The sequence below is a fragment of the Ochlerotatus camptorhynchus genome, unplaced genomic scaffold (assembly GCF_037179485.1).
Source record: "Ochlerotatus camptorhynchus isolate MF236.1 unplaced genomic scaffold, CSIRO-AGI_Acam_v1.1 ptg000146l, whole genome shotgun sequence".
Classification (NCBI taxonomy): Eukaryota; Metazoa; Arthropoda; class Insecta; order Diptera; family Culicidae; genus Ochlerotatus; species Ochlerotatus camptorhynchus.
Genome location: NW_027040636.1, coordinates 1,404,021 through 1,426,588, shown reverse-complemented (window position 1 = coordinate 1,426,588; position 22,568 = coordinate 1,404,021). Strand labels below are relative to the sequence as shown.

At 38.1% G+C, this 22,568-nt stretch overlaps 1 protein-coding gene across 1 annotated transcript; it reads left to right on the top strand.

Moving 5' to 3' along the window:
* The first annotated feature begins 3,645 nt into the window (after positions 1-3,645).
* Fpps (Farnesyl pyrophosphate synthase) lies at positions 3,646-22,325 on the top strand. The gene is made up of 5 exons (XM_065221689.1): positions 3,646-4,099; positions 18,884-19,190; positions 19,865-20,226; positions 21,291-21,517; positions 21,583-22,325. The coding sequence occupies exons 1-5, from the start codon at positions 3,885-3,887 to the stop codon at positions 21,762-21,764; spliced, it is 1,293 nt and encodes a 430-aa protein (XP_065077761.1). The 5' UTR covers positions 3,646-3,884; the 3' UTR covers positions 21,765-22,325.
* The last annotated feature ends 243 nt before the right edge of the window (positions 22,326-22,568 follow it).

The following is a 22,568-nucleotide window of genomic DNA, read 5'->3' as shown; positions in this document are numbered from 1 at the left end:
TGTTATTGGAACTTCCCTTTGCCATTCCTCTGTTTTATGTATATAATATAATGAATTTCCCGAACAAAACAAACTGAGCTGGAAGTAAATAACGGAGAGTCTGACACACAACTACTATCAAGAATTTGTTATTGCGTGGAATCATAAGAATGAAATCCCTGTTTCATTATTTATTAATATTAATAATTTTTTGCTAGAAAATGGTATAACTTCACAAAGATACAATATTTCAAGTATGTTAATTGAATTTGTATCAGAAATTCATTCGAATTCAGCTAATATAATTTGTTTTTGGATTGGAAATCTATACATATGTGTAGTAGGAGGTACAGATCCGTATGCAAGAGTGAATAGTGTTGGTGCCACATCGGTAACGAATAACATCATCTGTTTCTCATACACTTGCAATCCGTCACGTAGCACATGTAAATAAAAAGATTGTGGGGTGATATGGTCATCATAAGAATGCCTGCACATTTTAGCTTTCTTATGCATTTTGAGTTATTTTTCCGGATAATAATAGCTATTAAATTACAATAACATATCAATAAAATACAATAAATTCTGTAGTTTTCAAATAATTCCATTGTAATTGTACCGTATTGTTAAAATGATCATACCATCATGTTGTCACCACCATAGGACTGTTTTCGGAAGAGTATTAAAAACGAACTTTTTCCCCACCGCTCATTGGCACATTTTGCTCCATTTATGATTGTTTAAAGTTAATAAATGCTTTTTAGACATTTGCGAACGATTACATGGGTTTGTGACACGACTCGAACTTTTTCCCCATTATAGGCAATTCCCGCTTCCTGATGACATCAAACATCGGATACCCCTAGAAACATCTACAAGAGATACGCAATCATACCCTGAAATAAAATTATCCTTCACTATCGACTTTTTCTTGTTATACGCCTCCAAAGATGGTACAAATGATATAATTCTTCTTCTCGAAACAAATTTTTGCCTGTGTTCGAAAACATTACCAATTGTTGAGATTTTTTCGGAGAAAGTCTGGCTCCAAAAGACTAGTTTCCAACTAGTGCCGAAACATTGAGGTTTATTTTGCACGGACTTCGAAAACCTCAAAACAAAAAAAAAAAACTAAGTGTGCTGTGCTCGTAAACGGACAAGATTTTTTCTCACGTCAATTTTTTATATTTTTTAAATTTCTTTTCCAAAAAGCATGATGAGAATTTGTCGTTATTGTTGATGATTCTGGAGTGGACTAGTTGGTCGTTTAAGTCATAGTGGGATTTATTGGGATTTCGCGAAAATAGACAATAGGACTAGCGCAGCTGGCCGGGTGGCGGAGCGCTACTAATTGAATGGTGAAAGGTCAGGGTAGACAAAGAGGAAAAATAAAAACATGTCTTTGGTGTGTTATAATGAAAAGTATGAGCGGTAGTTTTAAGAAACATTATGCGTAGATTGAATTTAAAGTGCACTGATATGGAATTCAATACGTCCTGCATAAAAATCAGAAGTGAAAACATAAACAAAATACGTGACCAGCCGGAAAGAACATAGCGCTAGTTGAGGATACAAATAAGCTTGCGGACGTAGTTTTGAAGAAACTTAATTTGCCAGTCGAGCTGTTCACAGGTAATTTGTAATTGATTTATGTGTTGTACTCAAAAATACATGTGTTGCTGCTTGCAGAATTAAATTACTCCGCCAACACTTTAAAAAACGTAACTAAAGGTGAACATCCGGCTGGTCATGCGACTAGGACGCATTATTCGAACGCATCACCGGATGGCAGGAGATAAACGAAAGTACTTCGGACTACGGACATCGATTGCCATCCATTGACGACAATCGAATGTGCAGGAAGGCAGCTTCCATAGCTGCGTAGGATATCGCACCCATTCAACACACATGGGCCGGGACCAACGGCTTTACTAACCTTCCGAAGGAAGACGTGACCAGAGATTGTTATGCCTCAGAAAAATCCCACCGACCTCGACTGGTTGTGTTCAATCCCAGGGAAGTAAAGCCGTTGGTCTCCGGTTCATGAGTTGATGGGTCGATAGGTAGGGTCCAGGTGTGGGAGCTGCCTCCCTGGCGTCGGTAGCATTGGTGCTCAGTACGAAAAACAAGATCGACGGAAAACCTCGGATGTATGTTAAATCCCAATCATCATCTATGGTTCTCTGTATTATTACAGCTGATCTGAAAATAACAGAGTAGTAACCGCACATGGTCAATCATGCTCATGCTCAAGCAGCCTTCGACGAATTCGGTTACGAAAGGCAACCGTAGAAATGTTTAAATCGAAGTATGTAGTCGTAGAAACGCCATAGTAAAAATAATCATAAAAGAGAGCTTGACGACGTGTTTTGAGTATCATCCAAACCATTTGTGGGATAGTTTACCCATCCGGGATACAGTTCGTTTATTGTATTTGTATATTAGGGTGGTTAAAGCTCACAGACATGAATCCGATTGGATCATACATGCCGTAATTTGCAATAATGGTCCAGGTTGTGAATTTAAGAAGACAAAAGTTCAAGCGTCTTTGATTTCAGTTATGGGTTGATGCATATATTATGTCACGCTCTAAGGGGGGAGGAGGGTCTAAGATTTTGTGACAAGCAATGCATTAGGTATAGGAAAAACGTCACGTTAGGGGGGGGAGGGGGTAATTTTTTGCTCGATTTAACGTGATATAATTAATGCATGGGCCCTTAGACGTTTGATGTCTTCTGTGAAGTTTGTTGGCATAAATCTTTTTTTTTTTATTATTTTGGCCATTTTTAAATTTAGGGTAGCCTCAAATTAATGGATGAGAAAAATGCATTTTGTCAAAATTGTAGCTGAGTTAATTTTAAGCAACCTTGCCGAGGAAAAAAATTCTATCACTTACCGTTCTCATTTTAAAGCAATTTTTCAGAATGAGGTTATGGTTTAAAAGTTAGAACACCCGGTCACAGTAGTACACTAGTGGATCTTAATTAGAAGTAACATGTCGCAAATCGGTTATGGAATCTCTTTTTTTCTCTTTGACAAAGAACCGGTGCGTTGAAGTTAAAATGCAATCAAAAGTACTTAACGTAATTAATGCGTTTTAAAGTATGTAGTACTGACGGTAATTAAAATTATCTATCGGTAATTAATGTAATTACAAGTATTGTAATGTAATTAATGAGTTTAATTAAAAAAATTCAACTGTAATTAATGGAGTTAAAAAGTAGTTAATGTTCTACATTGTGTAATTAATGTAATTAAAGCAGTAGTTAATGTAATTAATTTATTTACAGCCGTTACCTGCGTTGGAGTTAAAGGTTATTGCCTCTAGAGTACAATTCACTCTTCAGCTGTACGCATTTCCTTGGCCGTTCAGCCCCACTTCTCTTTCTAAAAATAGTTTTCCCATTTCATTTATTTGTGTTTATTCCATTCTCCATCCACAGCCTGTCGACGCGACGTAAAACCATCCGTGATCCGGGCGGCATAGGCACAGTTGTTTTCAACTCGTCGTTACGAAAAGTCGCAGATTTTACTGTGTGGTTCGACCTCACCTATAAAAGCAGGTTTCAGTGTACTCAATTGATCAATAGACCAATTTTGCCGGAGAAAAGAAGAGTGTTAAACGAAGGTGTCAATCATAGCCAGCAAATCCGTTTCTGTCTCCAAGGTGTTGTATTTATTTAAAAGAAGAAAACATAACTTCAAGTTATTAATTCAGCTGACTTGACCTGTGCACAAATCAGTAGCGAGTTTGTTATCGAGCCAGCCGTGAGAGACCTATAGAAAGTAGCATGAGTGAAGGAGTTTGTTAAAAATTGGGAACAATTTCGCTAGACAGCCTCGTGTCGTGAATGAACAACTTTTGAGAAAGCGGATTGCGAAAATTGTTATATAAATTGTGAAAAATGTTGTCCACATTGATTAAAGCTGGCCCCCTGCAGACCATCGGCCGTCAGCTGGCACGGTCGGCAGAGACTCCCGTTCAGATCCAGCATGTCCGGGCCATCTCAAAGAGCAGTGAAGTGAACTCAGATTACATGACCATGCGAGAGAACCAGAACCAGAAAACCAGTCGTGACTACAACAGCAAGATGCAGCTAAGACTGAAGAAAGTATCGAGGTGAGTGCTCCCGGATCAGTTCCGTTTGTTTTGTGACCTTATTTTCAGCTCGCCGATATATGTTTTCATGCTATCTATTTGTAACTGCATGCAATACTGGCTTCCTTCATTCCGGCATTTGCGAATGAAAGTCAGTACAATGCTTCCGCTGTTGATGAAAAACTGCAGCCATTCCTCCTACATACAGAAACGGGTAATGAAAGTGAAAATGTTTACAGTGTTTTTTTTTCGTATCAAGGAACAACAAATGGTGACCATTGCAGCCTGGCGAACAGTCACGTCCCATCGCACACACGCAGTTCACGCGATTGCGCAATACCCATCACACAGCAGCGGAGTAGTAGTGCGTGAGGACTGACTGATGATTTGTACGTCTGCCTGTATATGTCGCATTCCGAGTGTAGGCTGCTTCTGAGATCTGAAGATTTTCCATATGATTGGGACATTAGACCAACATCTTTCTCAATGTGAACTTGTTTGTCTGCGGTAATCTCGGTTCCAAAAATGCCTTCGTCCAGACTTCTAATATATATTTCTTCCCGCATGAAGGTGACATTGCGCACTGGTGACAAAGTCCAACTTTCCAGCCACCCAGACAGGTTTTTTTTATCGGCTGGCTCTCTCTCCCGAAGGCCCTTTGAACTAGATAAAGAGGAAGAGTTTGTTATCGGATTCTGCTTTGTGCGTTCCATTCGCTCGTTCTGAAATCGTCGATAAGGAGGAGGCTTTACACACATGGTGCTACTCATGCTCGTCGGTCGTCGGTATGATTTGACTAGTGGAAGAAAAATTATGTTACATCTAGAAATTGTGTCACAGTGGTGCGCACACACAAATTATATGTTTGTTGCACCTAGCGAGTGGTACTTAGGAGCAACTATGTACCTATTCAATTTAAGTATGCTCATTGATCACTTACACCACGAAGAGAAATTTCAGCATAGGTAAATGACCAACTGATGGATATTTTTAGTACGAGTGCAGTGAAGATTTCACGGTACGGCGGCTTCTTTCCATCGCTCGAAAACAAACAACCTAGAATTCCGAACAGAGCAATAGCGACTAACCGATTAATAGGCCCACGGGTATGGATACAAACTTTGGGGGATTAAAAATTCTTCTATGCGTAAATGTTTCAACGTTAAAAGTACGCCTAATATACCCTTCACACGACTAACTTATGTACTTGTCACTTTTAGATATGTTGGAAAATACAATAAATTCCGACACGATTTGAAAAGAGTAAAACAATAAAGAAATTTTCACACAAACTGGCTAAATGTGCTTATGTCTTTTATAACTTTACAGACGCCTATGTCGATCTCGGTAATCAAAACGCATTTAGAAAATTCAAGTAGGGAAAATGACGGCTTCGGCATGATAGACTATTTTCGGCAACCCAAATTGAAACACTATTTTCACTGGATTTTCTTACGAAAACACTTCGCTGAATGCATGCAAACGATTCTTTTTGCTTTCAGCTTCAATTTGACTATATTTTTTACACTGAGCAAAAGCAATCTAGCTAGGTTTTCTTGAAATGAAACACACGCACTACAAATTGTAGCTGATTTCGAGTTGCCGATAATAGAACAGCAGATTTACATGCAGTTCAAATGGAACGGTTGCCGAAGAAAAACTGGTTGCCGACAATACTCGCTCTCACTAGAGAAGATTGGAGCTTTGTACAAGCGTTTCAAAACAGTTTTTGACAATTTTTTCGACTGAAATTGTTAGAGCAGCTGGCAGCAAAAGATAGTAAACAAACCAATACTGCATATGTGTGCGTTCGTTAGAGAAAAAGGCTATAGAAAGAAGGTCGCTGCTTAGGTTGCCGAGAATACGTAAATTCCCCTACATTTAAAATTTTTTACAAAAGATGATTATTAGGATTTTCAGAGACCAAACATTTGCTTGGTGTAGAAATACAAAAAGGTTTCCTCAAGTAATTAGAATCAGAACTATAATGTAGATAAATGCAGGGTTGCTTCCACTAACTGGCTTTACAAAAAAATGTTTTTCAGAATTATAAAATCATTAGATGTCATTATGATGTTTTGTGCTTGTAAATTAAAAGAAGAGGTTGTAAAGTATGTGTTTGACACATGAAACCTGTCAATTTTGCTTTAAGAGTGACACAATCAGCGATTTTATGATTTGTGAGCGTTCACTCAGAGTGAGCGCTCGCGAGTCGTAAAATCACTGATTGTAACTATCTGAAAGCGAGTTTGATAGCTTTTATGTGTCAAACACTTGCCTTTCCACCTTTTCTTGTATCTAACAAGTACAAAATATCATTATAAATTGCTCCTCACTGTTTGATTTGATCAAGCTGTCCTCAACATGTCACTGTATGAAGGGCCAAAAAACGGGTTTGGTGGAGCTATTGGTAAATTCACCTATACGCCTAAACGAGATGATAGAGAATCTCTCGTTTTTTTCCTTCAATCATTTGGTCAATTGACCACTTTGTCAAGCAGTTTTGGCGTGACTTTCTACCAGCGATTTCACAAAACTGGACCAACTAATTTCTATTTTTTTATGAAACGCACAAATGTTAGCTACTTTTCTCGTGGTTCTAGAAGAAAAAATCTCAAAATAATGTTTTATTTCAAAGTTCGAGTGGTAGTAAACGTCATTTTAACTGCTCGAATGAAGTGGTTAATTGGTCAAAAAACGAGCCGTCCGACAGAAGGATACCTCAATGGGTGTGGAGAAGAGCCCGCCCTTTTTCCACGAGATGTTAACAACAGGGAGTTGACAATTTCACTCTCTCCATCCAAAACGCTTCAATCAGGTGCCCTGCCCTGATGATCCCTCAAAATTCCAGCATTGTTTTGTTTAAATGAATAATATTAAAAAAAAATTAAAACAATCTCACCAACTTGCTGTTTCTTCACATTTCTGTCCAATATTCGTGCCTATTTGTGAACTCGTTGTCCTTCTCTGCAGCACTGCTAGTAGCTACTAGTCTCTCGAAAGTCTTCCATGTTATTTCTGATGTGTTATACGATATTTCGACGACCATTATCTTGGTATGATGATCTTGAGTTCCTATTTGCGTCTTATAAAACCGTAACACCAATGCAGAAAATGGACAGTGTCTCCGGGTATTTTCTTAACGAGCATCACTACATTGTCGCCCCTCAACTCGGCCTATCAAGAAAATAAATCCTTTTTTTCTTGATGTGATGAACTAGCCTACGGCTAAAAATCACAAAAATAAAGAAATAAAAAAAAATCCTTTTCAGCAAAAAATCAAAATTTTAAAAGTCCAATACATACTCATTTAAAAATTCTGATCCGCAAACGAATTACTTAGTAATGAGAGGAATTGAAAACATTTCCTTTTCTTTGAATGAAAAACGTATTGAGTTTTGTTCGGTTTTTGGTGTTCTGCGCTCTTTAGAGGAACAGCTACATGTTTTCAGTTTTTATAATGCATTTTGTTCAAATAATTACTAAAATGAAAACAACTTTGTTGTGTATAACAGTAACCCGAATTAAGTTGAAAAACCCCCAACACGAATCTCAATTCAAGGGCTATTTTCGAGGGGCCGAAGTAACATCCATTTATGAGCCTAAGCTGGGGACAGTAAGCCGCTATTAAATCCATGTTCTAGAATAGTTTTAAGGTGATAATGGATCGTTTTGTAATTGCTTATCGTGTCCGATTGTTACGGAAATGATGAGCTTATATTAGAACGTATGAAGACAGTGAAACTTTGTCTGCAGGTTAATCAAAATTTGTTGAGATACGATTAGAATCTCCATTGATGGCTGCTTAGGTTAGGGACATGTACCATAGGAGTAGCCAGAGGGGGGCAGCGAATATAGAACAGCAGAACGTTCGGTAATCGGTTCGGTAATTTTTTGTTGTTTTACAGTACATTCAGTAAATTTAACTTTGCGCTTGAACTGTCAAAATTTACTGAATTCCGCATTGCAAATTTTGCTGAATAATTCGTAATGTTTACAATACCGTTTATTGTTTTCTTTTTTTTTTGCGCTTTTGATAATAAAATAATATATCGAATGATTCATTTCACTCAGAAAAATAATTTATTTTCAATTGTATTCAGGTGAGAACCCGGACAAAGTTATCGACGGTAAACTTGGTCTGATGAAAACATGCGCACACTTTGTTTTTTTTTTCAGCTGAGGAGGACATTTTGTTGCTTATGCAGTTAGCATCAATAGCTGGAAGCGGTTTGCCTAAGAGAGAATTAGTAGTGAAATAATGTTCCGTTCAGTGTAGAGTATACGGGAAATGTAAAAGAAAAAGTTAAGTACTTACTATTCACACCGGAGAACAGGAGACCACTCATCCTAAATGGCCGCAATGTTTAAGGATGACAGCTCGGTTGACAGTAAAGAATTTGCAAAGTTTTAACAGTTTTGCAGAATTGAAGGGATTTACAGTTTTGATCAGCAATTGTTATTTACAGTTTGCGGTAAACTTCTGTAAATTACAGAAATTCATTATTTTTTATTACGAAAAGATGGTAAAACAACACAATCTACAAAACTTTCGGTAAAACATAAATTTTATAGAACGAATGCAGCAAAAAAAAAGTACCGATCAAAATTTAAGAAATTTGGTGTGTAAAGCTCTTGATAAGTTCGTTACTCAGATCAGAGCAATACATGGAAATGGAACACAGGTGCGCTCTATTGAAGGAAATGAACTTTTTTCAGCACCTCGTTTTGTCAATCAATGTACACTGTTATTCTGCATTTATTCCACAGATATGCTCATTTTAGATGCATAAATGACGTAATTGACATACTGCAAGGGAGCGGGGGATCAAAGTTGGTGCTTCATGAAATGTAAACAAGGATTGCGGAACAGAGACCGACGTTAAATAAACTAATTAAGAAGAATTAAGAAGAAAAAAACACCATCTTTGGACCCCCTCTCCCTTGTAAAGGGTATCTTGATTCAAGAAAAATCGATCAAATAATTTCTGCAACCGCAGCAGAAGTGCAGCTTGATTTTAGAAACACTTTTATTTGCTACAAAATTTCAGTCTAAAAGCACACGCAGCACATGATATGATAAGAAATCATGATATTAGCGAAGGCTACGTAGAATCGAATTATTTTCAGAATAATGTTCCGAATAACACATTTTCGATTCCATTCATACACGACTGCACGACTCAATCTACTCGGCATTCGAACAACTTGTGCCGCAGTTTGGGTTGTGCTTTATTTGCCGTCCGCATTTTTTTTTGTTTTTATCACAATTTCACTTCTCTCTTCAGTCTGTTGATTCATATGCAGTAAGCGATATCCGTTTTCCCAGCAAAGTCAAATAAAGCCGGCTTCAATAAAACGAAACAAACCCACCACCAGCAAAGAAAACATAAAACAAAACAAACAGCTTTTGTGTGTAGGTATGCGTGATTTTGATCATCTTATGAACGCGTGATTCTGAGTTCCGATGAATAACCTACGCTCCTAAATGCAAATTTTGTAACGCGTGATTTGCGATTCAACATGGCGGGAAACTTCGTCGCCATTCGGTTGATTTCACCTACCTATAGACAGTCTGACCACACCTTTTCGGTATGTGCTCGCTAATTAAATTCAAAAACTCCCGTTCCTTACCACCTGAATTGCTGGACACCTGTGCGAGCTTCGTGATGTGATTGACCGATCGGAGTTTCAGAAATGGTCGAATATAAATTCATAGATTTGCGTTTTGTCCGAGGTCTTTGGGAGAAGAAATCCGCTCTCTATCGTGCCTTGATGTGCAGCAGCCAGGATTGGCTCATCGCTGGCTGGTCAAATATTCAAAACAACATCGTGAAAACAGGTTATAGCTGAAAACCAGTCTTGCCGACAGTACCGTCGTGGCGGGCTTCTTTGGATTGGAGTAAAGTAGATTACTGAATGGAATGAATGGTCATCCACTGCTTTTGAGAGGTTTTAGACTCTCCCTCCTCCTGCGTAGGCAATCGTCCATACAAATTATTGGTCGAAAAACATACCTGCCACCGGATATTTAAGAATGTTTTTAGTGATTTTTTTTTTAAAGTGTATTGATCAAATAAATTTAAGAGTGTCGATGTTTCTCTATAGTGAAGTTCCATCGTACCAATTATTCATAGAGTTGGTTGGAAATGCTAACATGAAGCTTTAGTGTGATGATTTATTAGCTAGAGAATGATCTTTAGAAGAGGGTAGGTGGATAGTTCCGTTAGAGTACGGCAGTATGAAAATTGAATAGAAGTTGAAAATGAGCGAAAGGCCATTAATGCGTCAGTTTTTCAAGATAGACGCACATTTTTGCCTAACCCGTACGATGTACGCGGGGACTTGAAGTATGTCTCCAAGTCCACAGGCAAAAATGTGCGTCCCTCTTTTTGCTCATAAACTGACTGAGGCTGTGGAATAGTTCTAGCGACGTTTTCATCACTACCTAAAGCCCCACGTTGCGAGAGCATTTCCAGTCGATGGTGTGTTATAATGCAGTTCTTCTTTACCCAACTATTGTGTTGTTCAATTATTCATGTTTTTAGAAAAGTGCTGTTAAACCATAAATATGACTGATTTTACCATACATTTTGTATTACTGGTTTAGTTCTCAAAGGAGTATATGGAGCCAATTGGTTTTCTCCCTTTAATTATCAAAATATTCGACTTTTTTATCATGTGTCCAAAGTAGCTCGACTGTTTAAATTTCCGACTTCGTTTTGATAGCTGGCTATATGGTGAACATGAACTTTGGTCGTCCACATATTTCTCATTAGAGATCATAAGGTTACATCTATCAGAAATACACCGCATGCTAATATTAACTACGATTTCATGCAAACATGTTGTAGTTTGAATACACCTGAAAAGTGTCCAAAGAAGCCTGCCACGACGGTAGCTTTATTTTCGCGTCTGTTTCTGTTTCTTCACGAGAAGAGTTTTCTCATCATCTATATTGCCAGAACTCCCGGCGTTCGGAATCGCACATACCTACCGAAGAAATTCCTATATTAACTACACTACCCGGTGTGAAAAGGGGGAATGCGGTTTGTTTTGCATCGTCAATGCGCGAAATGAATTGCGCAGTTTCTCCGGTTGTGTACCGTCCGTCCGGGACTGTGGCATGCGAAAGGCCAGGGGAGAAAATAATCGGAAAACAACAACAGCCTGTAGGAAGTAGGTATCTACGCGATTCGCAGCAGGTATCAAGAAAATGCGACCAACTTGTTCGCAGATAAGATGCGAAGCTGATTGTAAACAGTGGTCTTATACAATGGAGTTGAAAATAGGCCTACGTGCCGCGAAGACCGTTTCTTTTGCACAGCATTCGCTCCTGCCAAGGTTGATGCCTTCTGCTGATTGTTTACACTGATTTAAGTCCTTGAACAATGTTGTTGTTGTTATGTTTTGCGATCCGATGGCAACACAATGACTTACTAGCCAAAATTTAAAAATTCCTCTTATCACCAATAGCATCTGCCTGTATGAAGTTTAGAGTCATGTATAATGCGTTTATAAACAACCTATTTTTGTTTATTAGTTCAACTTGCAACTCCAGCTCCGAACACAATTGATTGGGATCGGAGACTTGCATGTGCCAATCACGCGACTACTGACCGGTTTTTAACATTATTTACTTCCATCCATCCCATGTATGACGCAGTATAACAGGGAATACGAGCGAACCACGTAAATAATTGCTTGTCACTATTGTATACAGATGTGTATACCTGCCTTTATTCATTTGAATGTTATTATCAAGGTCAATAGGCCGGTTGGTCCACGATGGGACCAGCGGCAAAGAATGCTTGTATAGTTTACGTTTACACTCATCGATCACATGCTCACTCTCCAGCCCGTGCACGGTTTAGAGCGTGTTATGCGGTTCATTCCAAACTACCATTCCCTTTTACGTAGCCTTTTAAAGTGTACAGGAATGACTTAACATTTGAAGTGCATTCTATTCGCCGGGGGAGCTGGAAACTTTCACGCGTCAAGTGAATGTGCGAATTAGCATTAATTGTTTTGGAGTGTAGCGAAAAATCTTTACTGGCAGACGAAAATGCTTATCAGTAAAGCTGTGGGATTCAGCTTATCATGGGATTATAAATATATCCCCCGCAGTGCTGTTCACAGTTGTAAACACATTCGGATTTGCTATCTGATAATGAATATCTCCTTAGAAATCGTTTCCCATTGTAATTGTTTTCGCAAATATAATTAATAGCGTGTTGCATTATTCTGTCAGAGTTGTTTACAGTAGAAAACATGTTTGTGATGTTTTGTAAATATGAAAATTGACTCTAAAAATAGATAACAGCGTAGTAAATATTGTATAACACGGTGAAGTGAATGCGACTAGGACCGATATTATTAATAAAGTGTTTTGCTCAGGGTAAATGAAGACCTTTTGAGCTTAATTTTAACCGTAATTGACCCTAACAATTGTCATCTAAATGCAACCAAGTTTGCATGAAGTGGAAATATAGATATATGTACTCTCGTTTTAGTCATTTTTTAAAATTTTCAATCTTTTCAGCATTAAGAATCTTGATAATAAAATTAAATTTTTCTATATATAACATTTTTCTAAGATACACAATCTAAGACATAAGGGAAATGGCTCTTATGTTGGCCTATGGGTCTAACATTGGGCCCATCGCTAAAAATCTGCTATTTATCAATTTTATCTAGATGAACGCGTCATTGGGACGGTACTAATGGATATTTCTGGTTGCTATTGAAAATTTAGTCGATTGCTGAATTTATGTATGGGCCCAAATTAGGCACACTTAGGCCGACATTACATACATTTCCCCTATTTTGAAGTCTAAAGGGTGATACGGTCAAAATTTGGTCAAGGGAAAACGCGTGTAAATCGGTGAAATCGTTTATTTAAAAAATCAAATTAAATTTCTTTTTCAAGTTCAATTAGTATAAAATTCAGGAAAACTATTCAGTTAGGCTTCCGCTTTTCCAAATCCGAATTGCCGGGCCTTACGCTTGACCCCTGCCATCAGATTTTGTACAGCCACCTTGTCCACCTTCTTCGCCGCAGAAAGCCAGTTTGCCTTGAGCTGCTGCTCGCCTTTAGCAGTTTTTTTGGTCTTCTTTAGGTTCCGCTTGACAATAGCCCAGTATTTCTCAATTGGGCGGAGCTCTGGCGTGTTGGGAGGGTTCTTGTCCTTGGGAACCACCTGCACGTTGATGGCGGCGTACCACTCCATGGCCTTTTTACCGTAATGGCAAGATGCCAAATCTGGCCAAAACAGTACGGAACAACCGTGTTTCTTCAGGAAAGGCAGCAGACGTTTATTCAAACACTCTTTCACGTAAATTTCTTGGTTGACAGTCCCGGAAGCTATGAAAATGCTGCTTTTCAAGCCACAGGTACAGATGGCTTGCCAAACCAGATATTTCTTTGCGAACTTTGACAGTTTCATGTGCTTGAAAACATCTGCTACCTTTCCCCTTCCTTTTGCCGTATAAAACTCCTGTCCCGGAAGCTGCTTGTAGTCGGCTTTGACGTAGGTTTCGTCGTCCATTACCACGCAGTCAAACTTCGTCAGCATCGTCGTGTACAGCCTCCGGGATCGCGCTTTGGCCGTCGTATTTTGTTTATCATCGCGATTTGGAGTCACTACCTTCTTGTAAGTCGATAGTCCGGCTCGTTTTTTGGCTCGATGCACGGTTGTAGACGATACACCCAGCTTATTTGAGGCATCTCGGAGAGAGAGTTTAGGGTTTCGCTTGAAACTACCGGCAACTCTCTTTGTCGTCTCAGCGGCTTCCGGTTTTCGATTTCCCCCCGATCCAGACTTCCTGGCTGTCGACAAACGTTCCCCAAACACTTTAATTACATTTGTAACGGTTGATTTGGCAACTTTTAGCGATTTTGCCAACTTTGCGTGCGAGTAGCTCGGATTTTCGCGATGCGCGAGCAAAATTTTGATACGCTGCTCTTCTTGCTTGGACGGCATTTTGACAACTGAAGAGTGAATTCCAAAATCAAAATAGGAGCAACATTCTACACACACACACCTTCAAAATAAGGGGTGTTCAGGTTTTTTTAAATGCAAAATTGAAAGAAATACGTCAAGTTGATATTGACCAAATTTTGACCGTATCACCCTTTATAAACGCCACTAGTCTAGTCGAACCTTGACGAGGCTTTATTTTAGAAAGAGGAAGAATAGAATTTGAAATTGTTTTGTAATTTTGAGCTTGTATCAGTCGAGATCAGGAGTAAAATATCGATATTTCGCTCTAATGCTATGTCCAGACGGTATGTCATTAAGGTTCAATTTACATGGATGCTTTTTGAAAAATTTCAAAAGCAGTTTTTTTCGACGCATTATTTTAGATTGCAAAAAGCTCGCGTCATTTTGTGTAAAATATCAAAAGGAATCGAATAGTGCGAGCTTTTTGCAATCTAAAATAATGCGGCGGAAAAAACTGCTTTTGAAATTTTCCATTAATTATCAAAGTAAATTGAACCTTAAGCCAAATGGGTCATTAAGCTGCAATCCATTAGTTCTAGAGACCGAAAGCTGAAAAGTGAAACACATTCTGAAACCGTTAGATTTTTTTTTTTACAGATCTCTGTAAGAGAAGGGGGATTGAAGACATTTTAAAATATTTATCTTTCACTTAAACTAGCAGCTTGCAAGAAATGTGGCTTACAAAGGTGGATGGTTGCATACAATATTTAAAATATTTCATGAAATGTCTTGTAAATTTACACGATCTAAATGTACAAAGTGTACAATGTATCATATGTGACGCTCCATTTATGTCCATCATGAAGACATAAATTTACACTAGTTTTTCGAACTTTATTGATCCTAGTTATAAGATGACCGACTTGGAGAACTATTTAAGATTTATGAAATAAAAACGAGACCTCATATAGGGTTAAGATCTAATTTCCGTCATACTAAGAACAACCCACATTTTAACTCTCTTTTTCGAACGGGTTTGACCAAAAAAAATTAATGTTTCTATCAAACAAAACTTAAATTGATTTACCTCTCCCTCTAATAATTTGATGTTGGATTTGATAAAGATTCTCATTTTGTAGAGATGTGGCTAAAAATCTATCACAACTTCTTGATTTTAATTCCATCATACCAGTTTCAATTCCGTTCAAACACATTGAAAGGTCATTTGATACTTCGGAATACAGTTGAAGGCAGACTTAAATGGATTCGCTAGGAGCACTTCTTTTGTTTTTGAGAGGAATGTATGTAAAAATTCGTACTATGCGTTCTGTAAGACTTTGTTTTGTAGCTTTTGAAATATACTACCGTACCAAACGTATGATTCACATTGAAATCGATATGACGGAAATAGGTGCCTAAATTCCTCTACCCTATACATACGATTTTTGCTGAGAACTTATTATGCCTTGTTCATATTACAGAGTTATAACATGTTACAAGGGTGTTATAATAATTACCGGCAAGAAAACTGTCATCAAGATAGCCTTGTAACATGTTATAACTCTGTAGTTCATAGAATTATGCCTTGCTCAGACTACAGAGTTATAACATTTTAGAATAATTATCGACAAGAAACATATCAACAGGATAGGCTTAGAACATGTTATAACTGCTCAGTCTGGCAAGCATTTTAGCCTACGATTTTTCATAGCTGGTTTCTCCTTCTTTCAAACTGTTCCTTAAGCAGTTCTTTCGAGTTTAAATGTATTCGTTTTGAGACATGTCTAGCTAAAGATTGTATTGAGGCAATATTTTTTGACATCTGCTGCAACATAATGTTGTTTTCTTTTTAGCATTATGCTATGTTTGGAGACACGATTTTGTTTTTTTGTTGATTCGTTCATCGTCTTCGTTGATATCGTACAGACTGGTTAAACTTAAGCTACGTTTTTAATGGACACATTAAAATTGAAAACATCACAGTTGGAGGCTCTGAGACAGGAACTGAGCGGATTGTTATAGCCATAGAACGTTCTATGACCTGCAACAGCAATGAGTGCAGAGTGCCTGACGCTGAGGAACGTTTAGAGGCCTTTGTAGGAGATGGTCCAAGCAATCCACGTTATTCTTGAGGATGACAAATACAACCAGCCGTTGCAATTTTTAAAACAAAATTAATTAGTCGACATTGTTCCAGATAATCGGGGAGATGAACATGATCATTCCATGCGAATGAAAGATTTCTGCACACGCTTAATAAGAATCACCTTACAAGCATGCTTGGCTTGCACAGTTGTACACACCAACTGCTCATTTGTTAATAACTTTTCACTCAGTTGTTTAAATTTTGTTTTCTTTAAAGTAATTTATAGATTAGGATCATAGTTTCCTGTAGACATACAAAGAGTAGGTAAATCTTATCATTTGAATCAACACCAATGAATTTTTACACTTAAAGTCCGAGATGTACAGCGAGCATTTCTCACTTCATTTTTGCAACGCAAAAGCAAATACAGTTTATTACTATAATTAAAATCTCCTTTTTTTTACATACATTTAAAAAGCCCAAACTCTATTCTATCGACTGCTTCAAACAGAACTGTGTTTCGTCAACTCTGTGCATAGTTATTAGCAAATGATCAGTTCGTGAGCAAAACTGTGTATGCCAAGCATGCTTACAAGTATGATGAGGGGCCCAAATGGGAAGCAGCGTATTCTGGGATACCACGTACCAAAGCACAGAACAGAGGTGATGCATTTCGATAGATGAACGCAAGAATCGAAAAAGCTTTGGCAGTAATAGTGGAGATGTGTTCGTTAAATCGGAGCTCGAAATCAACTTCCTAACTTCTAAATCTCGGGTGGATTGTACACGGTCCAACGAAGTAGCATCGATATTGTAGAGGTGATTTACCGGCAGATAGCAGCGGTTAAAAATGATCACTTTGCATTTATTAAGTTCATACATATTCCGTTTTCTTTGCACCATCGTGAAAGGACATCGATGTCTGCCTTCAAACCAATACAGTCCAATATAGACTTGATGACGCGGGAGGACAAAGATCAATGGACCTAACACAGTCCCATGCGTAACTCCAGATGGAAAGTTTCGAGAGTTCACCTCATTCGTTCAGGTTCTTACCGGTCAAGTATGACATTATCCAGTCGGATATCTAATCAGGAAAACCCATATGTCTCAGCTTCTCCCCTCAAAGATTTGCGGAGCAGAGTCGAACGCTTTCAAAAAATCGATGTATACAGAGTCTACTTGATTCCGACACTCCATCTCTCGGACCAGCATGTTGGTATATTTAGGTTGTTGCAGGGCGATAATGCTGTTATTCTGATATTATCGGTTTTGCTGCAGACAGTAAGACCTCGTGGATCAAAGATTCAACGAGCTTTTCTAAGCAACAAAGAATCGATTTCCCACGGTCTTGGCGCTAGCTACCTGACTTGTGAATACGAATATTTTTTGCAGCTATCCATAAACTCGGGAATGTTTTTTCATCTAACAATATCGTCATTGGTGCGGCTCAGCGCAATTCGTCGGTAGAATAGGAGCTAATCCATCAACTCCAGCTCCTTTCCACCCATCTAGTTTAGCCAGTGCTCTCAACACTTCATCACGAGAAACATTGAAGCACGGAAGACGGTTATCATGAGATGGCACGTGTTGAAAACAACCAGGGTGCGGTTGGGGTGATCTTGTATTAAACACAGTTTGAAAGAAGCATGAAAAAAGGATAGCAGCATCGTCGGATGAGCTGGCCATAGCATCACCGTACTTGACATCGTCTGGCACACGTTGCTCCTTAACGAACTTCCAGAACGTTGAGGGGTTTTGTTTCAAATTTGAAGTCTCTACATGTAACCTTGTTAGCTAGTTTCTACATGCACTTTATATTTAGGACGTTCCAACAAGAGGAAGCGATTCTCGATTTTTGATTGTCTTTCAGATGTTTGTTGCGCATGTTTCTCAAATCAGTAGCCGACCAAGGCTTCCTGCTGGCTCGACTGATAGTTTATTGGGCAACAAGTGCGCTATTGCGACAGAAAAGGCAATAGATGTATTACGAGCAGCGAATTCAAACACATAAAGCAACCAACGATACAGACAAAACGTTTGCTACGACTACCATGACAAACTCGCTCTGTAACATAGCTCGATCGGAGTGGTAGAAGGATAATGATATATTGCTTGCCTGCTTTGTTGCAATATACACCGATGAAGACATAGCTTGATCTGAATCGAGAAAAGACATAAATAAAAAAAAAATCCCATTAACACACGTGTATCATCTTCGGCTTTACTTCGTGAAGCAGCTCGCCAACAATTTGCTCGTTTCCTTCTACCGCCCTGAGTGAGCTGCTTGTCATAAAAAAGGAAGAAGATTATCACCCCTATTCTGTATTTCGTTTCGAACGAAATTCTCATACAAAAAAATATTTTTTTGTATGAGAATTTCGTTCGAAACGAAATACAGAATAGGGGTGTATATCATTATTGCTTTCCACTTCTGATATAGCGTTATCATTCGGTTCGTTGATCGCTTGTCATTTTGTCATTTGGAGATATTTTTGATTTCTTGATTATGAATTTTTATCGTCTATGTCATTACCTGTAAATAGAATCTGTTTTTCTCTACATCTAACCGGCTCGAGATGATAATTTTTAGGTCAACATACTGAATCACTGTCTTTGCTAAATTTGTCCGCCATAATTGCAAAAGGCTACAAACAAAATTAGCTAAACATTTCAACAAACAAAGCGTTCGCTTTGCAAACATTTCTACCGACCGCTAACCATTGCACAGACTAATGTTTCATTTTTTATATAATTCTCTTTCGTTCGTTTCAGGACATTATCCACCCTCAACAACTCGGTATCTGAAGCGGCCACACAAACGGCCGTCACCAAAAGCGAGAGCCGTGAGTTCATGGCCGTCTTTCCCGATCTAGTCCGTGATTTGACTGAGTATTCTAAGAAATACGACAACACATTGGCCCCCAAGTGGTTCGTCCGGGCCTTGCAGTACAATGTACCGCAGGGTAAGAAGAACCGTGGTCTAGCTGCCGTCCTGGCTTACCGGATGCTGTCCAAGAGTGAGGATCTGACTCCGGAAAACATTCGACGAGCTCACTACTTGGGTTGGGTCATTGAAATGGTGAGTTTTTATTATTTTTATATAAACATTGTTATCAAACCCATAAAGATTGATTTGACAATTACCGAGCGTTAACTAATCTGCCAAAAAAGTGCGTCTCATGAAATCAAACATTACATTATTAGTTTATCACAAGCCAAGTGCGTTGGTCCTTGTTATCAGTACCACGTTTATGAATTATTACTTGCTTCAGTTGACTCAGGGCAAGATAAGCAATGTAAATTTGCTCAGAATCAGGCGATATTGTGAACTTGTGATTATCACTGACAGATGCTCAGCTCGCTCTACGGGTTTACTCTAAGAACAAAGGCAAACAGACCTTTCTCTTTGAATATTGTTCACAGCTAAGACAGTTTGACCAATGAAGATGAGTTTGTGCAAATCTCAAATGCTAAAGAAAATTCAAATCCACCGAACAATGCGCGAAAAATGGGCGACATGTCGAGTCTGTTTGTCTGTGCTAAGAAGAAGTTGCTCGTCTTATAGATGTTTCCTTTCACCCCGCAAGGTCAGCACTGGTATGGGGTGCTGTCAATAACAAAACATGTACGAATTAGCATTACCTACATATGTAGTTCGGTTAACTGACGTCAATCGAGCTGAAATTCTTTATCGCAAATCTGTTTGTCTGCCCTTTTCACCTACTGTACCTATTACTCCGGTTTTCATTACAGTTCCAATCGGTGTTCCTTATTTGTGATGATGCAATGGATGGCAGTCAGACTCGCCGTGGTCAGCCATGTTGGTATAAACTGGAGGACGTTAAACTTTCGGGTATCAACGATGCCCTGATGATCGATGCAGCTATCTACTACGTGCTGAAGAAGCAGTTCGGGGACGAATCTTACTACACCAAATTGGTGGAACTGTTTAATGAAATTAAGTTCATCACAACCATCGGACAATCGTTGGATCTCCGATCGGCCAGGATGGATGTCACGAAATACACGATGGATCTGTACAAATCCATCGTTTGTCATAAGACTGCCTACTACACGTTCTACCTCCCGGTGGCCCTGGCCATGCACATGACTGGGTAAGTTTGATATTGGCGCTACTTCTATTTAGTTTCGGATTAAATTTTACAATAACAAGGTTGCTAAATGAAAAAGCATTCATATTAGATAAAATCAGATAAAATTCCTATACATTCTTGATTGAGCTCGGATCTTCCGCAGATATTTCTTCACTTAGTAACACTTAGAAATTTTTACAGAAATCTGTAAAATTTTGCCGAAATCTCAACAGCAGTTCGTTACTTAGTTTTTGATTATTTAATTTCCGAATGATCTGTAATTATCTACAAAATATTTTGTCACATTCACCGAACCGTTCGGTTAGTTTTAACAGAACGATCCATAAATAAAAACACTCGGTTTATTTGCGGATATTCTGTTATGGACATTTCCAAACTTTTTCGAAAACTTCGAGAATTTTCCGGAATAATTATATTTACGTGCTGTTCGCTGCGAATACCGATTTTCATACAAAATGGTCAACTTTGTTGTCTTATGATCAATTGAATTGTAACCATAGTTGCAGAACTACAAATATGTTCAATTTTACGATTACAAAATACAAAATTTTTGGAAGCACGACCGAAAAGTGAGATACTATGTAACATTATTCGAAATAATAGCAGTTTTAATAATTTGCATTTCAGCTCAATTTTGAGATTTTAAATTTTACATTTCTCAAAATGCAAACAACAACTCACCCATTTAACAAATGTAGATAATAAAAAATAAAAAATAAAAGGCTGCTATTTTTTCGAACAATTTTACCTAGTATCTCACTTCCGGCAGGTGCATCCACAAATTTGGTAGATTGTAATCATAAAATCAAACATATTTGTACACCAAAAATTTTGTAATTTTAATTTAACAGATTTCAGAATTCCTTATACAAATTTACGTATAAATTTGTGTAGAACAAGTGTTGCTTGGTTACACACAACTTAAGACTTTATTTCATAGACATAGTTTTTTTTGGGAATGTTATCGAAAAAAAAAACCATGCTGCTGTTACCAATTTCTCCAATATATTTCAACGATTTTTTTCCCTGGCTAATGAACAATGATCCTCCATTCTCCATTCTAGTTTCACCGATCCGGAAGTATTCCGCCAGACCAAAACCATTCTGCTGGAGATTGGTCTTTTCTATCAGACTCAGGATGACTTCCTGGACTGCTTCGGTGATCCAGCTGTTACCGGTAAGATCGGTACCGACATCGAGGAAGGTAAATGTACTTGGCTGTCCGTCGTAGCAATGCAGCGCGCTTCCGATGACCAGAAGGAACTTATGAAACAGTGCTACGGATCTAGTGGTATGATCAGCATATCCTAAAATTGTATTAAATACGATTTTTCTCAAAATACTTCTTCTTTTCAGACCCGGAGAAGATAGCCCGTGTCAAGAAGCTATACGAAGAGCTGGGCCTACCGACGACCTATGCCATCTATGAGGAAGAATCGTACAACATGATTAAAACTCACATTCAGCAAATTTCCAGAGGACTTCCGCACGAACTGTTCTTCAAAATTATGGAGAAGATCTATCGTCGGGATTGTTAGATCATCCGTTAGTTGGATGGCAACCGAAAAGGTTGCAACAGAATAATTGTAGAATTAGGAACCTTTACTACCTGTAACTTTTCCTCCTAAAAGACTGGCCAAACTGTCTGCCAGTGTGCGTTTTGATTTAGAAAAATAGAAGTGGCCGAGGTTTTTAGAAAATTTTAGCCATCAGTTCATTTACTTAATCGTTGATTGTAAAATAACGATAATTTGTGATGATGTGTTTCGTATTTTAATCAGGATGAATTGTACTTTGGCATGTTCAATCCAGGATGTTGAATCGCATTTAAAAATTTACACTAAATTGTCATTTCTACCAGCTGAGTAGAAGGGAGTAATCAAAGCAACTACACAAACATATTGATTAATCATTGATTTCGAATAGAGAAGCCTTATTGTGTATGCTTTAATTATGATCTTTTGGATATTGAATAATATCAGGTGTAAGTCATTTTTAATTAAGGACAAACGATAACTATTTGATACACTTTCATGTATAAAAGATCATCATTATTCATTAATATATAAATTAAATCAATAAATGAAAACAAAATAAAATTATGTTTGATTATTTAGCGATGCCAACCATTACTGGAAAAACCATAATCAGCGAAGATAAGTTTGTGGAAATTTTTAGCCCATCTGGAGCAGAGCGTTTTTAGCATGTATGAACATGCTATCGAATGTAAGTGTGAATTTCTTACATCCTCTGCATGTTTTTTTTTACAGCAAAGGTAATGTTAGTTCATACAATGGACTGTAGCGTAAAAGCAAGTTTTTCCAAAATACTTTCGTATAAAA

Excerpts from the sequence above, each read along its gene's own strand:
- Fpps (XM_065221689.1), top strand. The coding sequence starts at position 3,885 with ATGTTGTCCACATTGATTAAAGCTGGCCCCCTGCAGACCATCGGCCGT. Across the intron at positions 4,100-18,883 it reads AGACTGAAGAAAGTATCGAG|GACATTATCCACCCTCAACA; the intron begins GTGAGTGCTCCC and ends CGTTCGTTTCAG. Across the intron at positions 21,518-21,582 it reads ACAGTGCTACGGATCTAGTG|ACCCGGAGAAGATAGCCCGT; the intron begins GTATGATCAGCA and ends TCTTCTTTTCAG.